General features: G+C 46.5%; 7 protein-coding genes across 8 annotated transcripts; 3 read left to right on the top strand and 4 right to left on the bottom strand.

The window, feature by feature from the left end:
* Positions 1 to 1,045: 1,045 nt before the first annotated feature.
* On the bottom strand, positions 1,046 to 4,286 carry LOC134417469 (histone H3). 2 transcript variants are annotated; one of them, XM_063154728.1, is made up of 2 exons: positions 3,726 to 4,286; positions 1,046 to 3,609 (listed from the first exon to the last, which is right to left on the bottom strand). In XM_063154728.1, the coding sequence occupies exon 1, from the start codon at positions 4,284 to 4,286 to the stop codon at positions 3,876 to 3,878; it is 411 nt and encodes a 136-aa protein (XP_063010798.1). In that variant the 3' UTR covers positions 1,046 to 3,609; positions 3,726 to 3,875. The 2 variants fall into 2 exon arrangements, with proteins under 2 accessions (XP_063010798.1, XP_063010797.1); XM_063154727.1 differs by having other exon boundaries at positions 1,046 to 1,400.
* A 1,091-nt stretch (positions 4,287 to 5,377) lies between these two features.
* Positions 5,378 to 5,889, bottom strand: LOC134417482 (histone H2B 8). The gene has a single exon (XM_063154743.1). The coding sequence runs from the start codon at positions 5,833 to 5,835 to the stop codon at positions 5,455 to 5,457; it is 381 nt and encodes a 126-aa protein (XP_063010813.1). The 5' UTR covers positions 5,836 to 5,889; the 3' UTR covers positions 5,378 to 5,454.
* A 185-nt stretch (positions 5,890 to 6,074) lies between these two features.
* LOC134417475 (histone H2A-IV) lies at positions 6,075 to 6,883 on the top strand. Its single transcript, XM_063154735.1, has one exon. It carries the CDS (start codon positions 6,206 to 6,208, stop codon positions 6,593 to 6,595), a length of 390 nt encoding a protein of 129 aa, XP_063010805.1. The 5' UTR covers positions 6,075 to 6,205; the 3' UTR covers positions 6,596 to 6,883.
* Positions 6,884 to 17,678: 10,795 nt separating this feature from the next.
* Positions 17,679 to 18,054, top strand: LOC134417492 (histone H4). Its single transcript, XM_063154752.1, has one exon. The coding sequence runs from the start codon at positions 17,685 to 17,687 to the stop codon at positions 17,994 to 17,996; it is 312 nt and encodes a 103-aa protein (XP_063010822.1). The 5' UTR covers positions 17,679 to 17,684; the 3' UTR covers positions 17,997 to 18,054.
* Positions 18,055 to 18,983: 929 nt separating this feature from the next.
* On the bottom strand, positions 18,984 to 19,416 carry LOC134417470 (histone H3). Its single transcript, XM_063154729.1, has one exon. The coding sequence runs from the start codon at positions 19,414 to 19,416 to the stop codon at positions 19,006 to 19,008; it is 411 nt and encodes a 136-aa protein (XP_063010799.1). The 3' UTR covers positions 18,984 to 19,005.
* A 943-nt stretch (positions 19,417 to 20,359) lies between these two features.
* LOC134417495 (histone H3) lies at positions 20,360 to 20,797 on the top strand. The gene has a single exon (XM_063154756.1). The coding sequence runs from the start codon at positions 20,366 to 20,368 to the stop codon at positions 20,774 to 20,776; it is 411 nt and encodes a 136-aa protein (XP_063010826.1). The 5' UTR covers positions 20,360 to 20,365; the 3' UTR covers positions 20,777 to 20,797.
* Positions 20,798 to 21,672: 875 nt separating this feature from the next.
* On the bottom strand, positions 21,673 to 22,074 carry LOC134417491 (histone H4). The gene has a single exon (XM_063154751.1). The coding sequence runs from the start codon at positions 22,072 to 22,074 to the stop codon at positions 21,763 to 21,765; it is 312 nt and encodes a 103-aa protein (XP_063010821.1). The 3' UTR covers positions 21,673 to 21,762.
* Positions 22,075 to 27,313: the final 5,239 nt, after the last annotated feature.

The following is a 27,313-nucleotide window of genomic DNA, read 5'->3' as shown; positions in this document are numbered from 1 at the left end:
AGTTTAGCATTAGTGGCTGGAGTGGTTGTAGCATTAGGCCACAAGAGCTGATCAAAATAAAAGGTTTTGTTAAAAGCTAATGGTGCTACAGTAACCAAAGCAGAATCAAAAAGGTAGGGGAAGACCAAGGAAACAACTCCAAGAATTGAGGTAATGTCAGATAAAAAAAAAACCAAAAAAAAAACCCAAAAAAAAAAAAACAAAAACAGAAAAAACCCAAAAAACCAAAGCCAACCAACCAAAAAAAAAAAAAAAAAAAAAAAAAAAAAAAAAAACCACAAAAAACCCCAAAAAACCACAAACCCAAAAAAACCCCAACCCAAAACAAAACAAAAAACCACCTCACAACTCCTAAAACAAAACAGACAACTGCAGACAACTGACCAGAAACAAGTGATGGACTTGGGAATTGAGTGCTAGGTGCCCCGTGTGGGATTAAAGTTTAATTTTTGGGGTAGTGGTCACCCTTCAGAGACACCCAACTCAAGCTGAAACCTGAGAACCAATGAAACACAAATTGGAAACATTCACTAGGACAAGGGCATTAATCAGCAGGATCCTAGGGTCAGACCCTGTTATTGTGGCCAGTGTAATTAATGCCATCATGGGAGTAGCTGACAAAGTGCTTTCTAATATATAATATAAATTTTTTATAAATGTGGATAGTGTTGTGACCATGTTGTTTGCACATCTACAATCTGACACGTGCTGGGGCCCAGGCTGAAGGTAGAATGTGACCTGAAGGAGAGGAGAGGAGAGGGCAGAGCAGTGATGGCCAGGCCTGTAGGAGAGGTGTGGTTGGCCAAGTTCAAACTTGACTTTGGTGGAATGAACAGGTGATTCAGATGGTGAAGAAGCCCACAAGAGGGACTTGCAGATTGAAACATGTTTAGACCTATCTTTACATGCTGGCCTGCATGGAAAGCACCTTTACAAAATACTTACACTAAAAGAGTTAATTCAAATGAGAACCTTGCTTTCATATGGATATTTATCTGTTCAGATTTTTTCAGAAACTAATAGCTGTCAAGTAGGACTGATTCAATTTCTTTTTTTTTTTTTTTTTTTTTGTTCTAGAAAGATGCTGTCATCAGACCTTTTATGTATTTGGATGAAATGAAGCATTTCAGCAGAATGTCAGTAGTGATGCTCTGTTTTACCTGTTGGACTGATAAGAACATTCTTCCAGGCCATGATTTTAATTTGAGCGAGTTCATCCATGGAGGATGATAAAGGGCCAGGAACAGTCCTAGCCAAGTATCTTGCTGAGCATCTAAAATCACCTGCAAATGCACTTTAATTACCAACAGCAGCTGTCAAGCCAATCCTCAGCTGCTCAGCACAGAGCTCTTGCTCGCATCCAGCTTTGCCTTGGCAGCATTCTTTTATCTCAGGCTCCCCTGCAAAAAAGCAAAGAAATGCAGCTGAACCTTGCTGGCACCAGAGGAACCTCCACGTTTATTCCCGCTTGGACTTAGGGAATCTTGCACCACATCACCTGTGTCTGCCTGCCACCCATTTGCTGTGCATTTCACCCCAAAACGACTTCAGGCTCAGGCATTATAATTTATGGTTTATACGAGACCTGAGAAAATAAAGAGCACTGCACATCTTTCTTTCTCAGCTGATGAAGTGTTAAGTGTTTTTCTTTTTTTACCATTCGAGCATGCAACTCTCTCTGAATTAATCCAAATACTTAATTTAGTAAAACAGTTTGAGGTCTTCAAAAGACAAGAGGAAAAGAGAGATGAAGGCAAATAAAACCTGTCTCACTGCTTAAATATAATTTGTTTCTTCAACATGCAAAAAAACCCAAAAAACCAAAAACAAACCACAAACCCAAACCTCCTCTCTCATCCCAAACCAAAAAACCCATTAATTCTGATGCTACATTTTTCTGAAATGTAACTAGTCTGACCAACATCTTCTATAAGATATCAAATATCTTCTAAACAAACCGCTAGAAAAAGCGATTTTACTTGATGTAATATTTATTTTTCCTATAAGCATATGCAAACAGGTCCAGGTAAACATGTCTTTGGCCGTATCAGAAAATGAAATGAGTTAGCTTTCACTACATCTCATTTCTGCAGTCCCACCAGCAATCTACAGAAATAAAAAAATCTGTTTGGAAAAACACCAGTCATATGCAATGAACAAATCTGGGGGGATGGATGAATAAATCACAGCAGAGACTTCTGAATTCCCAAAGCCCGGCTCCCGACGCCTCCCCCCTCCCTTTTAACCCTCCGAGGCTCAGAAACAGAAAATGGCTGAAAGCGAGAAAAACAGAGGAAAGAAAATGGTGTCGAGGCTCTTGATTGGTCGGATTTTGCTGCAGAGTCCAAGTTTCTCACAGGGAGAAGGAAATATTCCTAAAATGAAGGTTTTATCAGCAGTTAAGACTAAACTGAACCTTGCAATCTTAAGCTTTCTGGGAGAAATATTTCCTCTAAGCATTTCTCAGCGGCTCCTTGTTTGCTGGTTTAAATGAAGGCTGTGTTTAAGCTTCTTAAAGCCACCGGTACTCATTTGCAGCACCGAAAAACCAAAGGAACATAATTTCCAATAATTCAGTGGAACAGCAGGCTCCCCAGATTACCTAAATCTACCTGTAGCATTAGTATATATATATATATGTATGCAAAGGGACCAGAAAGTCCGAAATAATTTTAGAAATGTACATTTTTCAGGCAACTACACATCTAATGACTAGGAGAGCAGGGGTTTGTGTGTGACTGAATTTACAGTCAGGGAGAAATCAGTTTTCTAGGTAGGTTCACAAAAATCACTGAACACGACGAATGGGGAAGAGCCTCCATTTAGAAATTACTCTAGACTTGCTAAGTTTTCCAGCACAGATGCTTCTTGGAAAACACTCGGCCTGTGGTAACTTCAAGAAACCTTTTTGGGAGCCTCAATAACGACAGAGAAGATTGATGCAGCCAAAAATCCCCAACCATCCATTAAAGATGTTACACGTGCGGTCCTAGACGAGACTCCAGCAAGGAGCACGCACACGGCTCGGGAAAAGGACTCTGAAAACATCCTTGCCTCCACCTTGGATTCCACCCGCCCCTCCACCGCTTTTGGAAATATTTTATCTCGGGAATAAATTGCAGCGGTTGAAATGGGTTGGAAATGCCCGCGGGACGTCGCTCACGGCCAGGAGCGATAGGGCAGTGAGGAAAGCGCCGATGGAGAGTCCTTCCAGGGAGGGCGGGAAAGGAGCTCTTGCGCTCTCAGAAACAGAGTGAGTGCCACAGGCCCTCCCAAAAACAAATCAATAAAAAAACAAGTGGCGGGGGACGGGACGGCGAGATACAAGATACGATTTTGCTGCTGACAAACGGTGAGGTTAAATGAGGGACACAGAGGCAGCGCATCTGCAACACACTGGAGACATTTAGGGTGCATTTAACTTCTCCAGCCAGGGGAGCAAGATTCTACAGAACTTCCCTTTGCGAATTCAAACAAATTGTATCAAGACATGGTAACAAATAAAACCCACTTATCTTTTAAGCAAATAGCTTCCCTTGGAGAACAGTGAAAGCTGTTTCCTACAACCAAAATGACGTGAGATAAAAAAATGGAGACCAGTTTTCAACCCTAAAAGAAAATTTGAATTAGCAAAATTACGTTAAAAGAATTAACTGCACAACAGTTTTGCAAAACTCAGGATCTGACTCCTACAGAATTCAGTTTATGCGTAATTTTGTACTTACTTGACGCGCAAGATCCTCTCGACAATAAGCCACCCAAAAACATCACTTCTTACACATAATTAGGATTTTACAGCTCCTTAATGACGTTGTGGTGGCTCTTAAAAGAGCCTTTGGGTTTTCGATGGTCTGAAACTTCCGTCTGCCGACAGCTCAGGCGCGCTCTCCGCGGATGCGGCGGGCCAGCTGGATGTCCTTGGGCATGATGGTGACGCGCTTGGCGTGGATGGCGCACAGGTTGGTGTCCTCGAAGAGCCCCACCAGGTAGGCCTCGCTGGCCTCCTGCAGCGCCATGACGGCCGAGCTCTGGAAGCGCAGGTCGGTCTTGAAGTCCTGCGCGATCTCGCGCACCAGGCGCTGGAAGGGCAGCTTGCGGATCAGCAGCTCCGTGGACTTCTGGTAGCGCCGGATCTCGCGCAGCGCCACCGTGCCGGGCCGGTAGCGGTGCGGCTTCTTGACGCCGCCCGTGGCCGGCGCGCTCTTGCGGGCAGCCTTGGTGGCCAGCTGCTTGCGGGGCGCCTTGCCGCCCGTCGACTTCCGCGCCGTCTGCTTCGTGCGCGCCATCGCTGCCCGCCGAGGATCCCGAACCGCGCAGGGAACGGAGACTGAGCGGGCAGCGGCCACTGGGGCCGCTATTTATGGGCAGCAGCGCGCTGTGATTGGCCAGCGCGCAGAGCCGGGCTGCCATTGGACAAGGGCCGAGTTTGAAAATCCCGCGCGGTGCGGGCGGTGGGGGGTGAGGGGGGGGGCAGGCGGGAGCCGCCATCGCCGCCGCTCCCCGCCGCTCCCCGCCCCCCCCACCCTGCCCGCAGCGGCCGCGCTCCCTCCTCTCTCATCCCTCAGCTCCGCCCTGCCGAGCGGCACTGGCGGCCGCCCGGAGCACTCGCACAGCTGCGGCCCGCAGCAGACGTGGAGTTTTTACTCTGTCTCTGCCGTGGGTTTCTCGCAGCCTCTGCCCGGGACATCCTAGATTTAAGCCCCTTTTAAAAGGCGTTTACCCAAATGCAGCCTTCCCTGCGCATCCCGAGCTACCTGAGGTTCGTTAAAGCGCTCATCCTCGCTTTTCTGTTTTTTTTTTTTTTTTCTTTCCCCCAAGTCTCTTATATTTCCTTCTGATTTCCTATTGTGTTGTCACTTACGCATTTCTTAATTCTGCCGTGTTTCCACTGCACGGTGGTGTATTTTACTAATGTCTTCGACATTATTAAAGTACACCACTTCCTTATGAAATCTCTAGGACTAATAGAATTATGCTGTTCTCTATAGCATAATGGACCTGCATTGCCTGTCGCTATTGGTTTCGTTAAATATCGTCTTTAAATCATTACAGGTTAATCCCTAGTTTCCCGGTAAACAAGCCACTTTGGTTTATGGCCAAGTCACTCCAGAATGACATCTCGTATTTAAAGGGGACAACTGTCTTTGTGAATAAACAGTCTGAAATTAAGACAGAAACCTTTAATGGCTTTAAAACTCTTTAGGGGCTTAACATGCTTTTTATAGACCTGCGGGACCAACTGACAGAACAGAACAGACAAGAGGACACAAATCTTTCTAGATACCTAAACAGGATAAACAATTTTCCCTCATCTTCTGACAGCCTGTACTAACCCAGTAACTAAAACAGTACAAGCACCCACTCACCGACAAAAAACTGTGATCGACTCTTTTACTGAGAATATGGGTGGCTCTGAAAAGAGCCTTTGGGTTGAGAGTGACGGTCCGAGGCGCCCTACTTGGAGCTGGTGTACTTGGTGACGGCCTTGGTGCCCTCGGACACGGCGTGCTTGGCCAGCTCGCCGGGCAGCAGCAGGCGCACGGCCGTCTGGATCTCCCGCGAGGTGATGGTGGAGCGCTTGTTGTAGTGCGCCAGGCGCGAGGCCTCGCCCGCGATGCGCTCGAAGATGTCGTTGACGAAGGAGTTCATGATGCCCATGGCCTTGGACGAGATGCCCGTGTCGGGGTGCACCTGCTTCAGCACCTTGTACACGTAGATGGAGTAGCTCTCTTTCCTAGTCTTTCTACGCTTCTTGTCACCTTTCTTTTGAGTCTTGGTGACAGCTTTCTTGGAGCCTTTCTTAGGAGCGGGAGCGGATTTGGCTGGTTCCGGCATTTTACGGGTCTGTCTACACCTGGCTAACGCAGGAACGACGTAGGTACAAAACCGGAGCCACCCTTATTTATAGAGACGGTATGCAAATGAGATGACTCAACAGTGTCCTTCGCTATTGGACAGCTCGTCTCAGTGACGTCAAATACATTGCATCTTCCATTGGTTGACTTTCTCATCTGCATTCCCATTGGCTAAATTCACAATCCCTCTCTCCTCCAATCAGAAGTCCAAGCCGGCCTCAACAGGAAGGTATAAAAGGCAGCGTTTAAGCTCTCTGTGCATTTACTCATTTTCGCGGCGTCTTTTTTACTCCTTTCGCGCAGTTTTTCCGCGTACTCGGCTCTGTTTTTTTAATCCAGCTGCGTGAGCCATGTCGGGTCGCGGGAAGCAGGGCGGCAAGGCGCGGGCCAAGGCCAAGTCGCGCTCGTCGCGGGCCGGGCTGCAGTTCCCCGTGGGCCGCGTGCACCGGCTGCTGCGCAAGGGCAACTACGCGGAGCGCGTGGGCGCGGGCGCGCCGGTGTACCTGGCGGCCGTGCTGGAGTACCTGACGGCCGAGATCCTGGAGCTGGCGGGCAACGCGGCCCGCGACAACAAGAAGACGCGCATCATCCCCCGCCACCTGCAGCTCGCCATCCGCAACGACGAGGAGCTCAACAAGCTGCTGGGCAAGGTGACGATCGCGCAGGGCGGCGTGCTGCCCAACATCCAGGCCGTGCTGCTGCCCAAGAAGACCGACAGCCACAAGGCGAAAGCCAAGTAAATCTCGTCTGACTAACAACCCAAAGGCTCTTTTCAGAGCCACCCACATCTTCCTAGAAAGAGCAGGAACGCTTGACCCCAGGAATACATGCTGTATTAATATACCGGAAAACCTGAAATCTTAAGGGGCGGTGTCTATAATGTTATGTATCTCTGGGCTCTGCCTTGGTGTTCTGTGGCTTCCTCCCTTTTTTCTTTATCCTAGAAGTTACTTATGTTGTAAGCGTGCATCAGTTAACCTTTTTGAAAAAAAAAAATCAATAAAAGGCAGCGGTTTCCACGGATGAAATCGGTCACCGCTGTATGGTTTGAGAGGAGATGTGGGCTCCACAAGGCTGCCTCTCCCTCCCAGCCGGTGGGTTCCGTGGGGGGCAGCGCTGCTCCCCGGGGCAGGAAGGGCGGGGCGGGCCGGGGCGCCCAATCGGCCGGAGCGCGGGCCTTTCAAACCGCGGGGAGCGGGGCCCTGCCCCGGGCCGGGCTGGAACGGAGGCTCCAGAGCCTCCTGCATAGGGGTTCCTGCCGTTTGCTGCTTTCTGTGCTTCTCTTTTCTCTTTTTTGCAGCCTTTCAGGCTTTAAGATAACCGTACGTACTTTCCTGGGGCGCAGTCCAGGAGGGTTTCCAAAAGATGGCATCAGGTATTTTGAATTAAGAATTCATTATTGTGATGGTGATGGTGACAGCTGCAGAACTGGCTCGAGTGTCAGTTCGTGTAGAAGCCCTAAGGAAAGTCACATATGCCCGGGAAGGGAGTCAGGATGTACTCGTCTGGCCCTGAACTGGTGTTGTAATTCTTTCTCCTTCATCCTGGCAGAATGAGGTGCTCTTGACATTTTTCTGCAAAAGTCTCCCTTACTTATAAATTATGTTCTCCCGGATCCTGCTGCCTATGGCTTCTCTGAGCTCTTAAGTACCACTTTTTTGGCTTTGGTAGCCTTAGTTGTCATTTTAGGGCCCTTGGTTGCTACGGCTGCCTGGGCCTGCTTGGCTGCGGGAGCCCCTGGCGCCCCGAGGAGAGGGCACGGCCTTCAGATGTGGAAGCTGTGTTCTTTGGAGCTGCCAGCCTCTGCATCGCCCTTCCCGGGGTGCCAGGGGCTGGAAAATCCCGGTCACAGGCCAGGGATCGGGATTGGCAGGGAGGAGCTTCCGCGCCATTGGTGCCTGCGGGGCCGCGCTGCTGGGGACGGCGGCAGCTCCTCTCCTCCCTCCTCCGAACAGGGTAATTTTGGGGGTTTTACCTTTTTTTTTTTTATTATTTTTAATTTTGTTCCCGCTGTAAATAACATGGCCTTCCCTCCTTTGTTAGAATAGGTGTAGATAAACGACGCTGTAGCTTGGTTTTCTATCAGTAATGTTTTATGTGGAAAACTGCCCGAAGGGAAGGCAGGAATGCAGCGCCGGGAGCCTCCGAGTGAGGCTGCCCAGGGGCTGGGGAGGGGGTTTTCTTTGTTCCTGAAATCCTCCCTTGAGAACTAAGGCGAGGAAAACTCTGCTTTTCCTTTTTCCCCTTTTTTCCCTTTTTTTTTTTTTTTCTTTTTTTTTTCTTTTTCTTTTTTTTTTTTTTTTTTTTTTTTTTCCGGTGTTGTGCCTCAGGAGGCGGAGGAATGAGTCACTGGGGCCTTGTGTTAATGGAAAATGTTTTTCAGGCAGAGGGAGATAACGTGGGAGTGCCCGGCTGAAATCTCGCTTGGAAACAAGATAAGAATCGTGGCTCTGTTTCTAAGCGGTTTATGATTCTTAAACAATTTTCAAAGGTTGTGTTCTTTTCCGTTGCTTGGTGATTTTTTTGGTTGTTATTGTTTTGGGCTTTTTTTTCCTTTTTTTTTTTTTTTTTTGGTGGGTTTTCTCCATGTTTGTTTTTTTGGATTTTCCTTTTCTTTCCCAAAATAGACAGAAGACTTCTCCCCCCCCCCCCCCCCCCCCGCTCCTTTTTTAAAATAACCTCTGTTCTGCTGGAGAAATTGCATTAGATATTAATAATCTACCATTCAGAGCTGGACTTTGACACAGAAGGAACTGCAGGACTTTATTGGTAACCATTCTGAAATTTGATGCTAGAATTAGGTTTAAAACACTTCAGGGTTTTTTTTTTGTTGTTGTTTCATAATTGCAATTTTGCTCTATTTTGCATATTTGGCAAAATAAGCTTCCATTGGTGTATATTTAGTAGAGAAGGAAGAGATAATGTGGGCCTGGAGAAGGGAGTTGATTTGTACAAGGTTCTGATTGGGCCATTTGAAAATCCTGAAAGAGAAACCTCTCTCGGGTTTCATTTTTGCCCTTGAACACAGGGTGTGAGGAGGGAGCATCTCTTTTCAAGAGCAATATTCGTATTTCCTTCTCAGGCACTTCGGTGTTTATGTTCTGCTTCTCTTGGAAATCACATGTTTTGGTTTTGTTGGGTTTATTTCTTATTTCCTCTCTCCCTCCCCCCCCCGCGCTGATGTTTTAAAAATAATTAGGAAAATGTATTTTAACAGTTTTCAAATAAGATATGGGTAGGTTCTATTGTAGTGGGAAGTGTTTGTTTTTTTTTTTCTGTCATGTTCCTCACTAGACACTCGTTAAGCTCAGCATTGTAATCCATTAAGTTCACGATTTTCTAGCCATGTTTCCTCCTTGAGACAGCTCATGTAATGAGCTGGCTTTCCTTATACAGAGATTTTAAAATATCGTGACATTCTCTATGCCACCAACAGGATTTTCATGATGGGTTTAAGTGTATTTTTGTTAGTAGAGGAGATTTGATGAGTTCTGTATGCTAACTCCTCTTTTTCTTCAGCTAAATTTTGCCTGGAATGTTTTAATGCAATTGCTGCATATCTGAGTTTCTCCTGGCCAGTCATTCACAACTAATGGAGAAGGGCAATATGTTTTTCTACCTCGGGTAACTGCTTGTTATAAATGCACACATTTTCTGTCTGCATACCACAGTTAAATGAAAGACCATTTCAATATATAAAAGGTTTTTATATATTGAAATAGAAGGGAGAAATGTATTATATTACTTCTTTGAGTATGGGACAAATGAGGGTTGAAAGTGGTGTTTTTTTTAAAAGCACAATATTTTATTTCATTGCAGATGTGGAATTTCCCTTCCCAAATACAGTTTTGTCTATCCAGCCAGCCTAAATTCTCAAAAAGGAGGAAGGCCTTAGATTTAAGAACAGTGCATCACTGATGCTTTTGATCATGAAATAAACATTTTGTATCATATGACCCTAATTTACTTTTGAACTTTAGGTCCACACAAAATATATCCTTATGCTGTAAAGTACTAACCATAACATAGGTAGGGCAATCTCTCTGATTGCTTGCTCCCATGTAAATGTTATTTAACTTGTAATTATCCAATAGCTTCTTGTTTTTCCATAGAGCAGGGAGAGATAATGTGCAAGACAATATTAAAAACCAAAAACAATCCCAAAGAAAAACAAAACAAAAAACCCAAAATGAAACTATGCTCAGTTGCAGAAACATTCAAAAGGATGCTAAGAATCAAATTTTAAAAATATGATGTTATAAAAGAACACTTACTTTTTGGCTTTGTCTTAGTAAACATAGAGTACCAGAAAAAGTCCTTGGATATTAATTTCGTTCCAAAAATCTTATTCACATTGTTTTGGTCTTGTTTTTTGGTTTGGTTTTGAGGTTTTTTATTTGGGTTTTTTAGTTTGTTTTATAAAAAGACTGTCTATGCTTGATTTTAGTCTAGAGATCTGATTGAGGACAGGATAGAAATACTGTTCCAACTCCCTTGGTAGTAAGCAGTCTTCCAAAGTCTTAGAGGATGACCTGATTTTAATTTTGTTTGTTTGTTTCATGAGAATTTTACTTCAGGCTAGAAATTTTATTGATAATGTAAGCAAGCTAGAGTGTTCACCTAGACCAAACGTGAAGGGAATTAATTAATTACCTCATACCAATGCTATCCCCACGATGCTCTAGGCTCTTCCTTGCAAAACTTAAATGAACATTTGCATCACATAGTCTATGCAATGGTTAAGCTTTTATAATTCTTTTATTAAATTGCTCTCAAATTCCTTCACTCAAATTTTTAGTTTCTTTAGTATCTTTCTGCAATACCAACATAAAATACAGCTGGAGCATCTTGCAAATCTGGTGTTATTCTATGTAAATAATTGGAATAATACCATTAGTAATTTACTTTTCTTAAACACTTAAGCCCAGACCTGCTTAGACACCAAAAGTACTTTTTAAAGAATAAGTTACTGTTTATTTCTCTAAAAGGCATAGTACAAGATCAGTCTAGACTTTGGAAAACATGTAAGAAATTCGCTTTTCTCCATCCACACATTTTGGAAGCCATTGATGCTGACGCTCAGGACGTCTGTGTGGAAGTGGAAGCCAACAGCAGATTCTACAGCTGCAGATTTGCAATGGCAGCAAACTGTGTCTGCAGGTCACAGAAATGCTTTGAGTCTGTTATGTTTGTGTGAATATAATATAATATAATGTAATATAATATAATGTAATATAATGTAATATAATATAATGTAATATAATATAATATAATATAATATAATATAATATAATATAATATAATATAATATAATATAATATAATATAATATAATATAATATAATATAATATAAATATATATGTAATATAGACATCAGATGTAATATATCTGATACCAACAGGACAGCGGATTGCCGTGAGCCCGTCCCTTGTGTGCTTTCCCTTCGCCCCTGTGACACCCCTGTCGTTCCCGTGGCACAGCTCAGGGAAGGGGAGGCTCCATCGCTCTGGAGCGCTGCCCCTGGGCCGTATCCCGGCTCGGCTCGGCCCGGCCCGGCTCGGCTCGGCTCGGCGGGGAGCGGGGGCCGCAGGCACCGCCCGCCTGGGCTGCAGCAATTTCCAGCCAATCCTGCCCGGGCGGCAGCTTCCCTCCCTCCTCCTCCTCCTCCTCCTCCTCCCTCCCTCCGCCATCCCTTCCCCTGCATTCCCTGCGCTGCCCTCCCTGCCTGCCCCCGAGTCCTTTTCCTTTCCCTAATCCGCAGCCGGTGAGGATGGATCCGCTGGAGGACCCCGCGATGAGTGACGAGCATCTCGCCCTGCCCGCTGTAAAACCAGCCCGTGTTTTGAATGCTTCTCGTATTCCTTTTCTCAGCTGCTAATCTGTGGTTTTTGACTGCTGTTTTGTTATACCGCGGCTGCTGCCCGGCCTAAGGGGGGAAAAACCTCAACAACCAAACAAAACCAAACAAATAAAACCCTAAACAACCCACTACAAAACCAAAACAACCCAAGGAGCAGTTGGGATGTTCCAGCTTGCTCTGTTAGAAAATATTATTTTGGTTCTGCAGGCTTCAAAGCTGAGAGATCAATGGTCCATCCTACATGATAAAATACTTCTGTCAGGAGCTCCTGATCATTGCATCCTTCCCCTCTCCTTGCCTATTCCGTCCTGGAACACTCAATGCATGGCTGCAGGTACAGAAACAACCCTGCCATAGAACCAGGACTGATGCAAACAAACCTTTTTTCCTCTCCAGGAGGCACCTCTGTATCACATCTTGGAGGGGTTTGATTGTTTCAGGCCTCTGCACTCTGCATACAAATGATGCCTCTTTTCTCTTCTCAAATAGAAAACAAGTCCTCTTCCTGTAGAAGTTACAGGTGTTTCCTGTCATGGGATTCCTTTATGGCCTTCACAAGTATTTTCTGAGGGAATCATGAGAATACTGGCACAAACCAGGGTGCTAGCAACATGGAAGCCCAGGGAAAACACAAAAAAGCAGTAGTTAAGAACTCAAATAGGAGCTTTTTTGAGGGTGAGTTTTTTGTTTGTTAGTTTGGTTTTATATTTTGGCCAGGGTTGGGAGGGAGGAAAGGGTAGAATAATTTTTTTGTTTGAGACTGGTGTTTTTTGGGGAGAGGATTTGGTTTTGGTTTTTTACCTTACAAAAAACCCAAACTTGATCCTAAGGACCTGCATGTAGTGAAATGGATCCGTTTATGAACTATTTACCACCAGTGTTAGGGCTTGTGCAAGCAGCTGCGTAGTCCAGAATTGATTTCTGTGAGGAGAGAGATGGCACCAATTTCTTTCCACACATCATCTTTCTCTCTTCTCCCTGATTTGAAAAAAAGCCTATAGAGTAAGGATTTATTTACTTTTTAAAACTGCCTAGGAAATTTAGACAGCATTTCTGATGTCAATAACTCTTTGGTTGTAACTAATTTTATTATTAGATTAGACTTCATAAGTTTGATATATTTAACCCCTGACCTGCTAGGTAGTAAAGGTAAGCAAGAACATCTTCAGTCAGTGGTCTTTGTTCTGAAGGTGTCCTAGTATTATGCTTAGTAGAAAAGCCATTTTAACCATTAAATCAGCTTTATCACTTTTCTCAGAAATTTCTTTACCTCTTGCAATAGTTTATTTATTTAGAGGCCAGAAATGTGTACACTGCTGGGTGGAACTATTGCTACAATGGCAACAAGATACAAAATCCTGTTTTATTCTCTTTTCCTTTTCTGGTGTTTCTAGACATTCAAGTAAATTTCATTGTAGTGGTTCTGAGCATTGAACACAGTTGTTTAATTTATTTATGGTTTTCAAATGTGGGAAGATTTTTTTTTATTAGGTGCAGTAAAGGTGGAAAATGGTTGGTGAGACAGTTCTGAAGAGCGAGTTGGGAATCAGGCACAAGGGGAGGACAGGCAGTGAAATTGGAAACTCTAGTTGGAAAAAAGTAAATAAGTGAAAATTTAACTTTAAAGAGTCTGGTAGTAATTTAGGCACACTGAGGTGTGGAGGGTGCGATTCTCCTTTATTGTGTGCAGATAACCACAGGGGCTGCACAAGGATTGCCAGCTTGGAGTCTCCATGTCAGTAGGGTGCACAAAGCCTTAATTTTGCTTGTGCTGCAACTTTCAAAAATATTTTCTTTTCCTCTCAGTGGAATTAGACAAGTTCTGTAATACCTAGTTGTGTTGATCATCACTCTCGGCAAAAATCCATCTCTATTTTTAGCTGGGCTTGTACATTTCATATATGAGAGTGCTCTGGGATGCTCATCTCCCTAGAAAGATGATGCAAAAAAAGATTATTCCTTTTCCCTCACAAATGTTTCATCTAAATAAAGTAGCACTATCATAAGCTTTTGCTTCAGGAGATGAAACAAATCTGTATCTCTGATTTCAGTATTTCCATCAGGATACTTTTAGCTGATTTAAAAAACATGCCCACAGAGAGTTTCTAAGTTAATATTAATTCTCGCAAGGATGTAAAAATACATGTGCTGGCAGATCCACTGAGAGATCAGTGACTCCTTCAGCTCAGCTAACAGCTTTCCTGAAAAGAAAAGCAGATCATTAAAGAGAAAACAAATTTGAAAATCACATTGTTTCAAAAGCCTCCTCAATGGGATGGTTTTCTTTTGGGATGGACTGGAGTGTTGGGAGGAAAGTCAGGATGAGAGACTGAAAGCAGATGCAGAGGGGAAGAGAAGGGCTGAATTGCTGGCACTCCTAGAGTGAGCAAAGAAGTGGAGTCACTCTCTCAGTCATTCCTGCCATCCCCAACCTGTCCTGCAACACTGGCCATTAAACATGAGACTGGCCATAAAATAAAGGATGTCATATAGGAAATGAAGTGTTATTTCAGGATTCAGTGAATTCAGATTGCTTAGAACTCCTTTTTACTTTTTCATAACATTGAAATGTTTGAGTTCCTGTGAAAAGGTTGTTTGCTCCTCCTTTTGGGTTAAATTTGTCTATCTTCAGAAGTGTCCTAATACTTCAATACTTCACTACTTCACACACTTACTTTATACCCACAGATGCTGGCAAGAAATTTAGAAAAGTAACACCCAAATAAAGTATGTTAAAATAAAACCAAGAAAATTAAGCTACATAGTGTGGGAAAAGATAAATTTGGGTAAGCATTACATGGACAACCTTGAAATATAGAGTATTTCCCTGAATAACCCAAGCACACTGTAATGCATGAATGTATTCTATGTACTTTTATATTGCTGTCATATCTACAAGGATTCTATGTAAAATTTGCCATAATAAAAATTTACTCTAAATAATCTGTGGAGTTTATTCTTTTGAAGCGAAAGTATTGCTTAGGAACAAATTACACGGATACCTGTTGTAGTTCTTCATCTGAGTTTGTCTTAAGAATACTTAGAAAGTGAAGGACCCCGGATAATGATAAAACCTTAATTATTTAAGGTGGTCTAATACAGAGAAGATCAAGAAAATATGACTTAAAAATAAGCAAAGGCTAAATTTGATAGAAAAAATATTAACTGCACAATAAGCACCACACGAAGAGATCTCGGGAACTAAAAAGCATCAAGAAATGGATTCTGAAAGAGATTGCAACTTTTTGACAAAATGCCAATTAACACTGGACAAGGGAGGTGAACCAGGCATTTTGCAAGGCGGAATAACTATGCTCATTAAGCCACATAAATAAAATTAAATTTTTTAATTCAATAATTTGCAAGAATATCAGCACCTATACATTTGAAATGAAATTAAAGAAAAGCTACAGAGTAGATGTACAAAAAAAAAGACAACTGATTAAAGACTAAATGTGCCACATGAAAAGGGAAAAGTAATTCTTAAAGGAGTCCTGAAGAGACCAAAATAGGTCATCTGAATATAAATAAATAGAGAAAGGCACACTCACCACTGCCAAGGAAAAGGTATGTGATATCAAATACTGAGAGCAGTAATAGACAGGGAAGAATATGTTTTATAGTTATACAGAAGTTTTACTGAGTTCTATCTATGTTGTAACCCATAAATGCAGTGACAGCAGGGGAAAGACTGTGTATAAATATCTGGGTTTTTTTTCCTTGAGTAAGTGTAATGATAAATACTGTGCAAAGACAGTGATTCTAAATCTCTTGGTTTTGCCTGGGTTGGAGTTATTTTCCTCACAGTGGTTTGCATGGGGCTATCTTTAGCATTTGTGCAGAGCACCAGGTTGATAATATAGTGATGTTTCTGTTGTTGTTTAGCAGGGCTCACACAGAGCCAAGGCCTTTTGTGCTTTTTGTGATGCTACAATGGGTGAGGAAGTTTGGTATGCCTGGGAGATTGTAACAAGACCAGGACAGGTGGCCCCAGCTGCCCAAAGGGCTATTCCAGACCTTGTCACCTGATGCTCAGAATATAAAGCTGGGAGGAGGAAGGAGGAAGGGCAAGGCATTTGAAGTGATGGCATTTATCTTCCCAAATACGCATTTCAGTGATCAGAGCTCTCCCAGAGTTGGCTGAACATCTGCCTGCCCATGGGAAGTGGTCAGTTCATTCTTTGGTTTGGTTTTCTTGTGTGTGACTGCAGCTTTTGCTTTCCCTTTTAAACTGTCATCTCAACCCATGAGTTTTCTTGCTTTTACCCTTTTCATTCTCTCCTCAGTCCCACTGGTGGAGAAATGAGCAAATGCCTGCATGGGTCTTGGTTGCTTCCACAACAACCGGAAGAGTTTCATCTGTCCTACAACCATCATCAGTGTGGAAATTCAAAGATAAATATGTGTTTGCTATACCTGTAGAACAAATACTTTCGTATTAATAGGTATAAAGAGATGTAAACACTGCCTAGCTATCTGCAAATGAAAATACGTATCAGGGTGGTGGCCAAACATAACCTGTATTAAATAACATGCATACAAAAGATCTACAGAGAGAGAAAAGTAAATCTAAAAGTCCCCATTATCATCTCCCCTGAGAATGAGAACTTCTCAGAAAAGGTAGTGAAAAAAGACAAACAAAACAAAACAGTGATGGCTCAAATGTAAAAATGTGAATGTGCAAAAGTACCAAGCAAAACCTTTTCACATTCAAGAAGCATTGTATAGTAATAGGCATCCATTGGAAACAGGGAAAAGAAGGGGAGGATCAAACAAATTGAGAAATAGCTCACCGGCAAAAACCCCCAAACCTGTGCACTGCACACAGGCAAAATTAACCAGAGGATAACGCCTGCCAAGACAGATGGTATATAGCCACTGCATGGGATAGCATTTATTTGACAACCCTTCCAGAACAAAGTAAAAATACTGCAAATATATATTCATAGTAAATTTAAATAATAACTCGGAAAAAGTAAAAGTAGTATATATATTCATAGTAAATGTAAATAATAACTCGGAAAAAGTAAAAGTAGTTGTGTACATGCAAAGCTTGAAGCCTTTTAGGAGTCATTTCAGCAGAATTGACTCATGCAGCCAACAGACAACCCAGCAAAAAATAACACCTCCAGACCACTTTTGTGTTCAAAAAGTAATAAATTGAGAAGAAGGAAATTTAAAAAAGTAATGCTTTATTATGTTTCAATAAAGAATAGGACCATGACAATTATCCATCACATACAACATCTTTAAAAGCACAGATATAATGCAGATTGTTTAATGGGTACAACAGTAAGAGATACAAATCAGTTCTTTCATTAGGTCACCAGTCCCATAAACACAGCAAAGCCAAGTGATTATTAAGTCAGAGATGTGGTACAGACAAGGCTTCCCCATAAGGACCAAAAAAAAAAAAAAAAAAAAAAAAAAAAAGTCCCACTCAAAGGGGAAAAGAAATAAAAAATTACAGCACATTACCCGCCTTTCTCAGCCTTCGGCAGAAAAGGTTTCATTTACGGTAGAACCGGGACCGCAGCGCCCGCTCTGTCCCCTGCCGGGCCGGGCCCTTTGTCGGGCAGAGCTCGCTGGCGGCGGCGCAGCGCGGGCGGGACGCGGCTCCGCCGCCATTGGCCGGGCTGTGCCGCAGCCCCGCGGCCGGCGGGGCCCCGCTCCGTGCGGGCACCGAGAGCCCTCGGGCGGGGCCGGGCAGGCGGGCGGAGCGCGGCGGGCACGGGGAGAGCCCGGCCGGATCCGCTCCGGGCCCGCCGGGTTCGGGCTCCGGGGGCGGGGCCGGGCCCGAGCCGGGAGCGACGGCGGCAAAGGCCCGGCCCGCGGGGGGAGGGGCGCGCACAGAGCCCGCCCCGGCCCTGCCCCGGCGCAGTCCCCAACCAGGTCGGACCGCCGCCCATATAGACCCGCGCGGGGGCTGGCTCGCCTCATTGCTTTTGCTGCTTTGGGAGCGTGTGAGCATGTCTGGCCGGGGCAAGGGCGGCAAGGGGCTCGGCAAGGGCGGCGCCAAGCGCCACCGCAAGGTGCTGCGCGACAACATCCAGGGCATCACCAAGCCGGCCATCCGCCGCCTGGCTCGGCGCGGCGGCGTCAAGCGCATCTCGGGGCTCATCTACGAGGAGACGCGCGGCGTGCTCAAGGTCTTCCTGGAGAACGTCATCCGCGACGCCGTCACCTACACGGAGCACGCCAAGAGGAAGACGGTCACGGCCATGGACGTGGTCTACGCCCTCAAGCGCCAGGGTCGCACTCTCTACGGCTTTGGCGGCTAAACTCACTTTCTGCAAAAGCCCAGCGCTTCTACAACACAAAGGCTCTTTTCAGAGCCACCCACAAATCTCAAAAAAAGAGCTTCAAATCGCTTATTTAGTAGTGTTTCTTATTGGGGTTAGAGGGAAAAGAAAAATAGGAGTTTGTTTTTCTCAGCTTTCCTAATACTCAAAATTGCTTAGCCGTCTTTTTCGGGTCTGGGGAGCAAAGTCTCATACTTAAGTAGGCACGAATATCCTGATCTTTACTCGGGGAACGAAACGAGGGTAATGGCTGTAGTGCTTGACTGGGCGCTCTCATAGCTGTAGGAAAATATTTTCTGCAACTTACGTACTTTTATTTCCCCCATTCTCTTACACGCCGACCGCCACCCGCTCAACCCACTCCTCTTTCCAAAAGGCAAGGGAAGCGACACACAGCCGAGAAAAAATAAATTCGGGGGTAGGTAGGGGCGAGACCCTGTTCCCATAGCCGCTGGCGCGGCACCGCTTTTACTGCCACAGCCTGCAAGGGGAAGGGAGGGAGCTCCTGAAATGGCGGCGCTCTTCTCTCTGCCATTCGGTGGGCGGGACGGAGCGGGAAGAAGAAACAGCCACGACCACCCCTTAGCGCCACAGCGCCCTGCGCACCACAGACGGGGCTGCGAGCCCCGTGATCTTAAAAAGCCCCCTCGCCCACCCCCGCACCTGAGGCTGCCCCTTCTCTGGCACCGCTCCCGCCTGCACCAGCACAGCACCGCCCCTCGCCCCCTCTCAGTCCCGGCACCTTTAGACAATGGTGAACCTCACAATGACCCAAACACACGGGGCACAACGGGAGGGCACGGCTGGACACTGCGGAACGCTCCCATTCCCCCAGTTATCCCTGAATCGGCACTACATGCCGAGCGATGAAAGTGCTTGGCACGGGCTGCCCCTGCCTGCACCGCAACACAGAGACAACAGCTCTCTCCAGTGGCCGTGTGGTGGCTCTTAAAAGAGCCTTTCGGTTTGAAGGAGAAGGGCAGGGAGCTCAGGCGCGCTCTCCGCGGATGCGGCGGGCCAGCTGGATGTCCTTGGGCATGATGGTGACGCGCTTGGCGTGGATGGCGCACAGGTTGGTGTCCTCGAAGAGCCCCACCAGGTAGGCCTCGCTGGCCTCCTGCAGCGCCATGACGGCCGAGCTCTGGAAGCGCAGGTCGGTCTTGAAGTCCTGCGCGATCTCGCGCACCAGGCGCTGGAAGGGCAGCTTGCGGATCAGCAGCTCCGTGGACTTCTGGTAGCGCCGGATCTCGCGCAGCGCCACCGTGCCGGGCCGGTAGCGGTGCGGCTTCTTGACGCCGCCCGTGGCCGGCGCGCTCTTGCGGGCAGCCTTGGTGGCCAGCTGCTTGCGGGGCGCCTTGCCGCCCGTCGACTTCCGCGCCGTCTGCTTCGTGCGCGCCATCGCTGCCGACCCTACGCCGTCCGCCAAGACCAGCAGAGAATCCAACAATGACCCCAAGTACCGCTCCCAGCTCCATTTTATATCCGAGCGCTGCCTGTTGATTGGGCGATGGAAACAGCCGCGCTCAGGGGGAAGGTTTGAAAATCCCGCGTTAACCCCTTCCTGTCCTGAGCATTGCTCTTAAATACCTAACCCAAAACAGCCTTTTTCCTTAGTCTTCCCTTTCTTCCGAGCCGGCATGGCTGCTTTTTAACCACTTGCTTTAATTAATTAAATTACTCCGCCACTACAAGTGGGTAAAAATAAAAGACCTGTTTTCCAAGAATTGCCAATAACTTGTTTGTAATCAGGTGTCCTTACTCTTATTTTATTCTCTGGTTACTTATATTTTGTCACCCTATATTTCTTTGCAAGTAGTAACAAAGGAATCAGGTGCTTTGAGTGCATTCTTAACCTGATACTTTCCTAGTGGGTTTTTTACTTTTTGCTCTGATTCTTTTTTGCTTATTTGTTTGTTACTTGGGTTTTTTTAATTTTTGTTTTGGGAGGTTTTTTCTGTTTAGTTTACTTGCTTATAAGTTTTTTTTTTATTTGGTGTGTGGTTTGGGGAGATTTTAGTTCTCTTCATGTAAAGCTTTACAAGTACCTACATTTTTTAAAATGCAAAGCCGCAAGTACTATTCGGAATAAAACTTTGGGAAAAATAAATATTAGAAATAGACATAATGCAAGTATAACATCGAGAGATGCTGATGCTTTTCTAAGAAAAAGGAAACCACACAAGATTTGATGGTAACCTCCGAGGCTCGGAGCGGCTTCAGTTGTAACCCAATTAAATTCTCCGCTATCTGACCAATCAAGGCGGGGAGGCGGGGCCGCCGAGCTGTATAAATGGGGAAGCAGGGAGAGCTTCCTCAGTGTTTCAGACCGGTCTGTGCGTGGGGCGGCGATGGCGCGCACGAAGCAGACGGCGCGGAAGTCGACGGGCGGCAAGGCGCCCCGCAAGCAGCTGGCCACCAAGGCTGCCCGCAAGAGCGCGCCGGCCACGGGCGGCGTCAAGAAGCCGCACCGCTACCGGCCCGGCACGGTGGCGCTGCGCGAGATCCGGCGCTACCAGAAGTCCACGGAGCTGCTGATCCGCAAGCTGCCCTTCCAGCGCCTGGTGCGCGAGATCGCGCAGGACTTCAAGACCGACCTGCGCTTCCAGAGCTCGGCCGTCATGGCGCTGCAGGAGGCCAGCGAGGCCTACCTGGTGGGGCTTTTCGAGGACACCAACCTGTGCGCCATCCACGCCAAGCGCGTCACCATCATGCCCAAGGACATCCAGCTGGCCCGCCGCATCCGCGGAGAGCGCGCCTGAGCTCCCTGCCCTTCTCCTTCAAACCGAAAGGCTCTTTTAAGAGCCACCACACGGCCACTGGAGAGAGCTGTTGTCTCTGTGTTGCGGTGCAGGCAGGGGCAGCCCGTGCCAAGCACTTTCATTGCTCGGCATGTAGTGCCGATTCAGGGATAACTGGGGGCGTGGGAGCGTTCCGCAGTGTCCAGCCGTGCCTTCCCGTTGTGCCCCGTGTGTTTGGGTCATTATGAGGTTCACCATTGTCTAAAGGCGCCGGGACTGAGAGGGGGCGAGGGGCGGTGCTGTGCTGGTGCAGGCGGGAGCGGTGCTAGAGAAGGAGCAGCCTCGGGAGCGGGGGTGGGGGCGGCCGACGGGGCTTTCTAAGATCACGGGGCTCGCAGCCGCAGCCCCGTCTGTGGTGCGCAGGGCGCTAAGGGGTGGTCGTGGCTGTTTCTTCTTCCCGCTCCGTCCCGCCCACCGAATGGCAGAGAGAAGAGCGCCGCCATTTCAGGAGCTCCCTCCCTTCCCCTTGCAGGCTGTGGCAGTAAAAGCGGTGCCGCGCCAGCGGCTATGGGAACAGGGTCTCGCCCCGACCTACCCTTGACGTTTTCTCGGCTGTGTGTCGGTTCCCTTGTACTTTGGAAAGAGCGTCTGTGTTTAGCGGGTGGTGCTCGGTGGGAAAGAGGAAGGGAGGAGTATTTTCCTACAGCAGCGAGAACCTCTAGTCAAGCACTATAGCTATTACCCTCGTTTCGTTTCCTGAGTAAATAGGAATAGTCTCGCTAAGCTGAACGCGAGACTTTGCCCCCTAAACCGCAGAAAAGTAGGACCAAGCAGCATAGGCTATGGGGAAGCTGAGAAGAACAACATCCCTCTCCCCTTCCTCCTAACCCCAAAAATTCTAGAACATTTCTAGAAAAGCGATTTGAAGCTCTTTTTTTGAGATTTGTGGGTGGCTCTGAAAAGAGCCTTTGTGTTGTAGAAGCGCTGGGCTATTGCAGTAAGCGAGTTTAGCCGCCAAAGCCGTAGAGAGTGCGACCCTGGCGCTTGAGGGCGTAGACCACGTCCATGGCCGTGACCGTCTTCCTCTTGGCGTGCTCCGTGTAGGTGACGGCGTCGCGGATGACGTTCTCCAGGAAGACCTTGAGCACGCCGCGCGTCTCCTCGTAGATGAGCCCCGAGATGCGCTTGACGCCGCCGCGCCGAGCCAGGCGGCGGATGGCCGGCTTGGTGATGCCCTGGATGTTGTCGCGCAGCACCTTGCGGTGGCGCTTGGCGCCGCCCTTGCCGAGCCCCTTGCCGCCCTTGCCCCGGCCAGACATGGCTACACAATCGGAACAACGAGAGCAGTGAACAGGGAAGGCCCCCGCGCGGCTCTATATGGGCGGCGGTCCGACCTTGTTGAGGACTGCAGAGGGAGGCGGGGTCTGCTGCCCAGTCTCCGCCCCGTGCCCCTCTTCTCCCCTCGCCCGGCTCGGCCTCCTCTCGTGCCCGCCGCGAGGCGCGGCCGCGGCGCTTTGTGTGCCGTGTTCCTCGGCCGCGCGCGGCTCCGCCTCTCGTGAGCGGGCCCGGCCTCGTCCAGCGCTTCCAGCGGCTCGGGAATCACGGAATATTCTGAGAAGGGAAGGGACGGGACCCACAAGGATCATCGAGCCCGACTCTTAAGTGGCTGGCTCATCCAGAGATTGAACGTACACTATTGCCCTTTTAGCACGGGGCTCTAACGAGCCGAGTCAAAGTCGAGCCTCACTTCATTGTCTCTGCCCGCCGGCAGGCCCCGCGTCCCTCTGCGGCTCCCCCGTCCCGCCCCGCTGTCCCCTGCGCTGCTGGCACTTCCCCGGCACCTCTGGTAACCCTCAGCAGCAGGAGCGGGGGCTGCCACCCCCGGCCCGAGTTTCGGGCTGCGGCGCCCCTTCCCCGTCCCTCCCCGCGGGTCTGCGGCAAAATCCGACCAATGCGGGGCCTCGCCCGGCGCTCCCGCCTCCCCCCGCCGCCCCTCCGCCTCCCGCTCGCGGGGAGCCCCACGGAGCCGCCTTTCCCTTTGTTCGGGTCCGCCATGGCGGCTTCACGGTTGTTCTGTCTCCCCGGCCGCTCCCACAGCCGCCCCCTGCTCCGTGCGGGGCTGGGCCGGAGCCGGGAGCGAGCCCTGACGGGCCGCGGGAGGAAGGGCCAGCCAGGGGCTGCAGCGGGAGCGTTCGGAGCAGGGATTCCCCAGAGGCAGCTCGGAGGGGCTGTTTGAGGGAGGGACCGTCCCTCCTGCCCGGCCCAGCCCCGCATTGCTGGCCGCAGCTTCGCGCCCGCTCCCGGCAGCCGCCGGCCTCGGGAAGCAGCATCCGCTGCGGGGCACCGAGACCCCGCAAGAGAAAGAAAGCATTACGGACATCACAGACAACTGTCTGTATGACATCTGAAGGATGAGCACTAGCCAAACAATTTTTATTCCAATGAGGAATCCAGATTTTTTTTCCATGTGTTTCACCCTTTTGCGGAAAACACGTCATGCATGCTGCTGACTGGACGTTGGACTGTATTTGTGAAGTGAATGAATAAATACTGAGAGAGCTATGAGACTGTATTTCTAAATTAAATCTTAAGATTTAAAATATTACAGTCATGAGACTGTATTTCTTAATTATATCTTTTACGATTTTAAATATTACTCACACAGAACTGATATGCCTAAGGTGCTTGCCAATTCTTACATTTTTAGTATTTTATAGCCTTTAAACGTGCCTACTACTATAAAATTTTTCATATCCTTTAAAAATGATGCAGTCATTTATTTATGTATATTCCTTAATATAATGTAGAGAACCTCAGCAACATCTCCAAAATTTTTCTGGGGATAAAATATTCCCTAAATTCAGGGGGAAAATGCAACTGAGATAGTCATGCTTTCAGTTGCAGGTGACAAAAAGGTGCAAATATTTTTATAAATATTACTGTGAATTCCTTCTTTCAAATTTAAAGAATTGCTACAGTATTAGGAGGAAAATACATCTTTAATTTAGATTTGGTTTGCTTTTTTGACTGAACAGAATGAAGTTAGACCCTTTATAGACTAACTGGGAGATTTGTCAGTAGTGGCCCTGCCAGGCTGATGCCCAACATTCCCGTTTGGTTCCACGAATTCTGCTTTGTTCTTCATATCTGAAAATCTGTGTCTAGCTATGTTTCCTGAGGCAGTCAGAAACAGCTTTCTGATTACTTAAGAAACCCGAAGGAAATTATGCAAAATCTTTTGGTGTGTCAAAATAATAATTTATTCCTAAGGTTTCCTAAATGCAGAGCGAGGATCCTAGCATAACTTTTCCTTCCAGCAGCATAACCACTGCAAGGCTTGGAAAACCCCCTTTGATTTCTGCCAGAGATGGGTGATGGAGAGGCTGAGACCAGCAGCCCAAAGTAAATAAAACAGCTGCAAAGCCCTTTCCTCAGCAAGTGTAGCACATTAGGTACAATTTAACATCATCCCTTCTGGAAGGCTGCCTTGCCTGTGTGTTGTTGCAAGTGCACACAGACACGTTTCACAGGTGTGTCTGTTAGGGATATATTCAGTTCTTTTATGGATCACAGCATTTTCGTAGGCAAAAATAATTTTAAAAGAGAAAAAAGAAATTTTTGCTGCTCAATAAAATCCCTAATAAAGTTATTTCTACTGTCTATTGGAGATAATTTTTAAAATCAAAATTTAGTGTCCAATCCGCATGTTTTAGATACTACATTTTCCTCATGAATTTGGGCACACGGCACCAGGGGTTAAATGAGAAAGGAAACCTTTGCGAAACTCAGCTTGGTTAAAAAAAATTAAAAATCTGTAGCTTTTCAAGTGTTCATTAATTAGGACAGTTGCCCTAGCTCCTCATTAAAATATAATGAGGAAATTGCATTTGTTTATTACAATAAGGCAACAACTCACCATGACTGCACAAGAGGCTACGTAATTAGTTAAAAAAGTCATTGTGGATTATAACCAACTTCAAAGCTGCTCATAATTTTCTTGAGAGCCTAAATGGCAATTTAAATCCATATCAGTATCTGCTGCAACTGCCATAATAGGTGCAATAATATGCACACTAAAGTGATGTAAGAGCTGCTTAATAGGTGCGTTTTCCCTAGAATTGCAAGCAATATAGATGAAAAGGCCTAGAAAATCTCTACAAATATTTAACCATGCAGTTTTCAGTTTTTGATACAGACTGACATCACTGAGTTACCCCCAAGCATAACAGTGATCCGTAGCATTTAAGTAACCTTGGTTGCAGATTCAGATTTTCATTTTTGTCACAGATTCTTTAGAATGTGAGAGTGCATTGCAACCCAGTGACACAGCTAAGGCACCATGTGATATGGATTTCCTATTTTCTACTGCTTATTGCATATCCAAATGAAATGAATTAATTTATTTAAGCTTGCTTAGCTGCATTCCTTCATCCTCTGGAATTTACCTGAAAGCTGTCTTTAGCACCAGGAGATTTTCCAGCTCTGCTACCATTTAATTCATCTCATTTTACTGAATTTTTACATTGCCTGAAAGATGTCTTTAACACCAGGAGATTTCCCAGCTCTCCTACCATCCAGCTCATCTCATTTACTGGATTTTTACACTGGAGACCTCATCACTGGTGAAGGCACTGCTGGCAAAGACAAACCCGGGGAGTGTTCAGGGGTGGATCTGAGCATCACAGAGGATGAAAGTCCAGGTACTGAAGTAAATGAGTGTAAATAAGTGTTTGGAATGAAATTCTGAAGCATATAATGAATTCTTGGTCAGATGGCAGGAAGAATTTGGAGGGATGCACTGGGCTTAGCTCCGCACTCAAGGGATGGGGCCTTCTCTTGTGCTGCCAGCTCTGACCTCCACATACAGGAGTTTGTCCACAGAGAAAGCCAGCTCATATCTCTACCCCACACCTTTTTTTTTTCCCTGTAATCCCAGTGCTTTGACTTAGAGATACACACTTGTGGCCCAAAAGCCCATCCTAACAAGGGCTGCAACAAAAGCAGCCTGAACTGAAGGTGGAGGTGATTCTCCTGTTCCACTCAGCTCCCCTGAGCCCCCAGCTGGAGTGCTGCACCAGCTCTGTGATCCTCTGGCAGAGGAAAGACAGGAATCTGTCACAGCATGTCCAGAGAGGGCCACAGAAATTATCAGAGGGCTAAATCATGTCACCCATGAAGAGAGGCCGAGAGAGCTGTGCTTGTTTGGCCAGGGAAAAGCAGGTTCTGAGGAAATCCTACACCAGTCTTTCAATACAGAAAGGCTTCTTTTCAGGCCTGTAGGGACCGGAGGAAGGACAATGATTTTAAACTGAAAGAGATCACATTTGGAGTGCACATATGTAAGGACTTTTTTGCAAGGAGGCTTGTGTGACACTGGACAAGGCTGTCCAGAGAAAATGGGGATGCCCCATCCCTAGAGGATGCCATCCCCAGAGCCAGCCAGGATGGGGCTTTGAATAGCCTGGGCTGGTGAAAGGTGACCCTGCCCACAAGCAGGGTTTGGGTGAGATAACCTTTAATGGTCCCTTCCAACCCAAACCATTCTGGGACTGAAATTTTCTGACAAACTTGTGTGCAGAAATCTCCTCTGGAAACTAAGTGTAGAATGCTCATGTGTGTTAAAATGAAATTTTAATTACCATTGCAGTTTTTAAAGAAGAGAAGTGTAAGGGCCAGGAGATATTAAGCTGTAGCAAATAGTAAATAAAACAGCATAATAAAACTACTACGACCCTAAACGTGTCCACTTAAAACCAAAACCTTTTACCACAGATACCATCTGTGGATACCAGATTAGTCTGGTGCTCCAGCAGCTCTCTTCTTTATGTTTCTCTCCACGAAGGATCCCTGATGCCCTGCTTTGGCCATGGCACAATGCTGCCTAAAAATCCTCTCAGCTGCAGCTTGAGGAGGCACAGTGGGAGAATTGCCTTCCCCCAAGCCCAGGGCACTCCTCCTCCTCTCCAGGGGATGGGAAGGGCAGAGGTGCAGCAAAGATGAGAGCAATCACCTCAGTGCAGTGTGCTACATACAGACCATCAGATGGGGCTGCTGGGAATGTCCTGGCAAGAGGAATCAGACAGTTTTCCTCATAATTTATAAAAATGAATATGAAAAGATTTAAGGTTGTGCTCAGGGGCGATATTTGTGCCAACAATATAGAAAACTCAGTTTTGCCCACTGTTAATTGATGCAACAAGAGTAGCAGCAATGAACAGTGAATTTATGAGTAGAAAGTTTGAAAATGCCTCTTAAAATGGGAGCATAATACCACTAGAAGATTCTCCTGAATGGAAGTGTTATACTGTTTCTTTAGATTGCACATCTGATTAAGTAGAGATGTAGATCAAATGCCATCTTTGCTAAGGCATTTCTCATTTTATATTACATATATTTAACATATATGTCACAATATATTACTTATATTTAACATATAGGGAACATGTATTTACATATAATAAACATACATGTAATATATTTATATATAGAAAATACATATATTTAACATATAGGGAACTTGGCATCTTGAAAAGAACAAAGGCCTTCAACAGGAATGAA

Source organism: Melospiza melodia, chromosome 4 (genome assembly GCF_035770615.1).
Source record: "Melospiza melodia melodia isolate bMelMel2 chromosome 4, bMelMel2.pri, whole genome shotgun sequence".
NCBI classification, from domain to species: Eukaryota; Metazoa; Chordata; class Aves; order Passeriformes; family Passerellidae; genus Melospiza; species Melospiza melodia.
The sequence above is the reverse complement of the archived record's forward strand: the minus strand, read 5'-3'. Positions and strand labels throughout refer to the sequence as shown.

Bases quoted from the DNA above. Each gene is read 5' to 3' on its own strand.
- LOC134417469 (XM_063154728.1), bottom strand. From the start codon at position 4,286: ATGGCGCGCACGAAGCAGACGGCGCGGAAGTCGACGGGCGGCAAGGCG.
- LOC134417495 (XM_063154756.1), top strand. From the start codon at position 20,366: ATGGCGCGCACGAAGCAGACGGCGCGGAAGTCGACGGGCGGCAAGGCG.
- LOC134417475 (XM_063154735.1), top strand. From the start codon at position 6,206: ATGTCGGGTCGCGGGAAGCAGGGCGGCAAGGCGCGGGCCAAGGCCAAG.
- LOC134417482 (XM_063154743.1), bottom strand. From the start codon at position 5,835: ATGCCGGAACCAGCCAAATCCGCTCCCGCTCCTAAGAAAGGCTCCAAG.
- LOC134417470 (XM_063154729.1), bottom strand. From the start codon at position 19,416: ATGGCGCGCACGAAGCAGACGGCGCGGAAGTCGACGGGCGGCAAGGCG.
- LOC134417491 (XM_063154751.1), bottom strand. From the start codon at position 22,074: ATGTCTGGCCGGGGCAAGGGCGGCAAGGGGCTCGGCAAGGGCGGCGCC.
- LOC134417492 (XM_063154752.1), top strand. From the start codon at position 17,685: ATGTCTGGCCGGGGCAAGGGCGGCAAGGGGCTCGGCAAGGGCGGCGCC.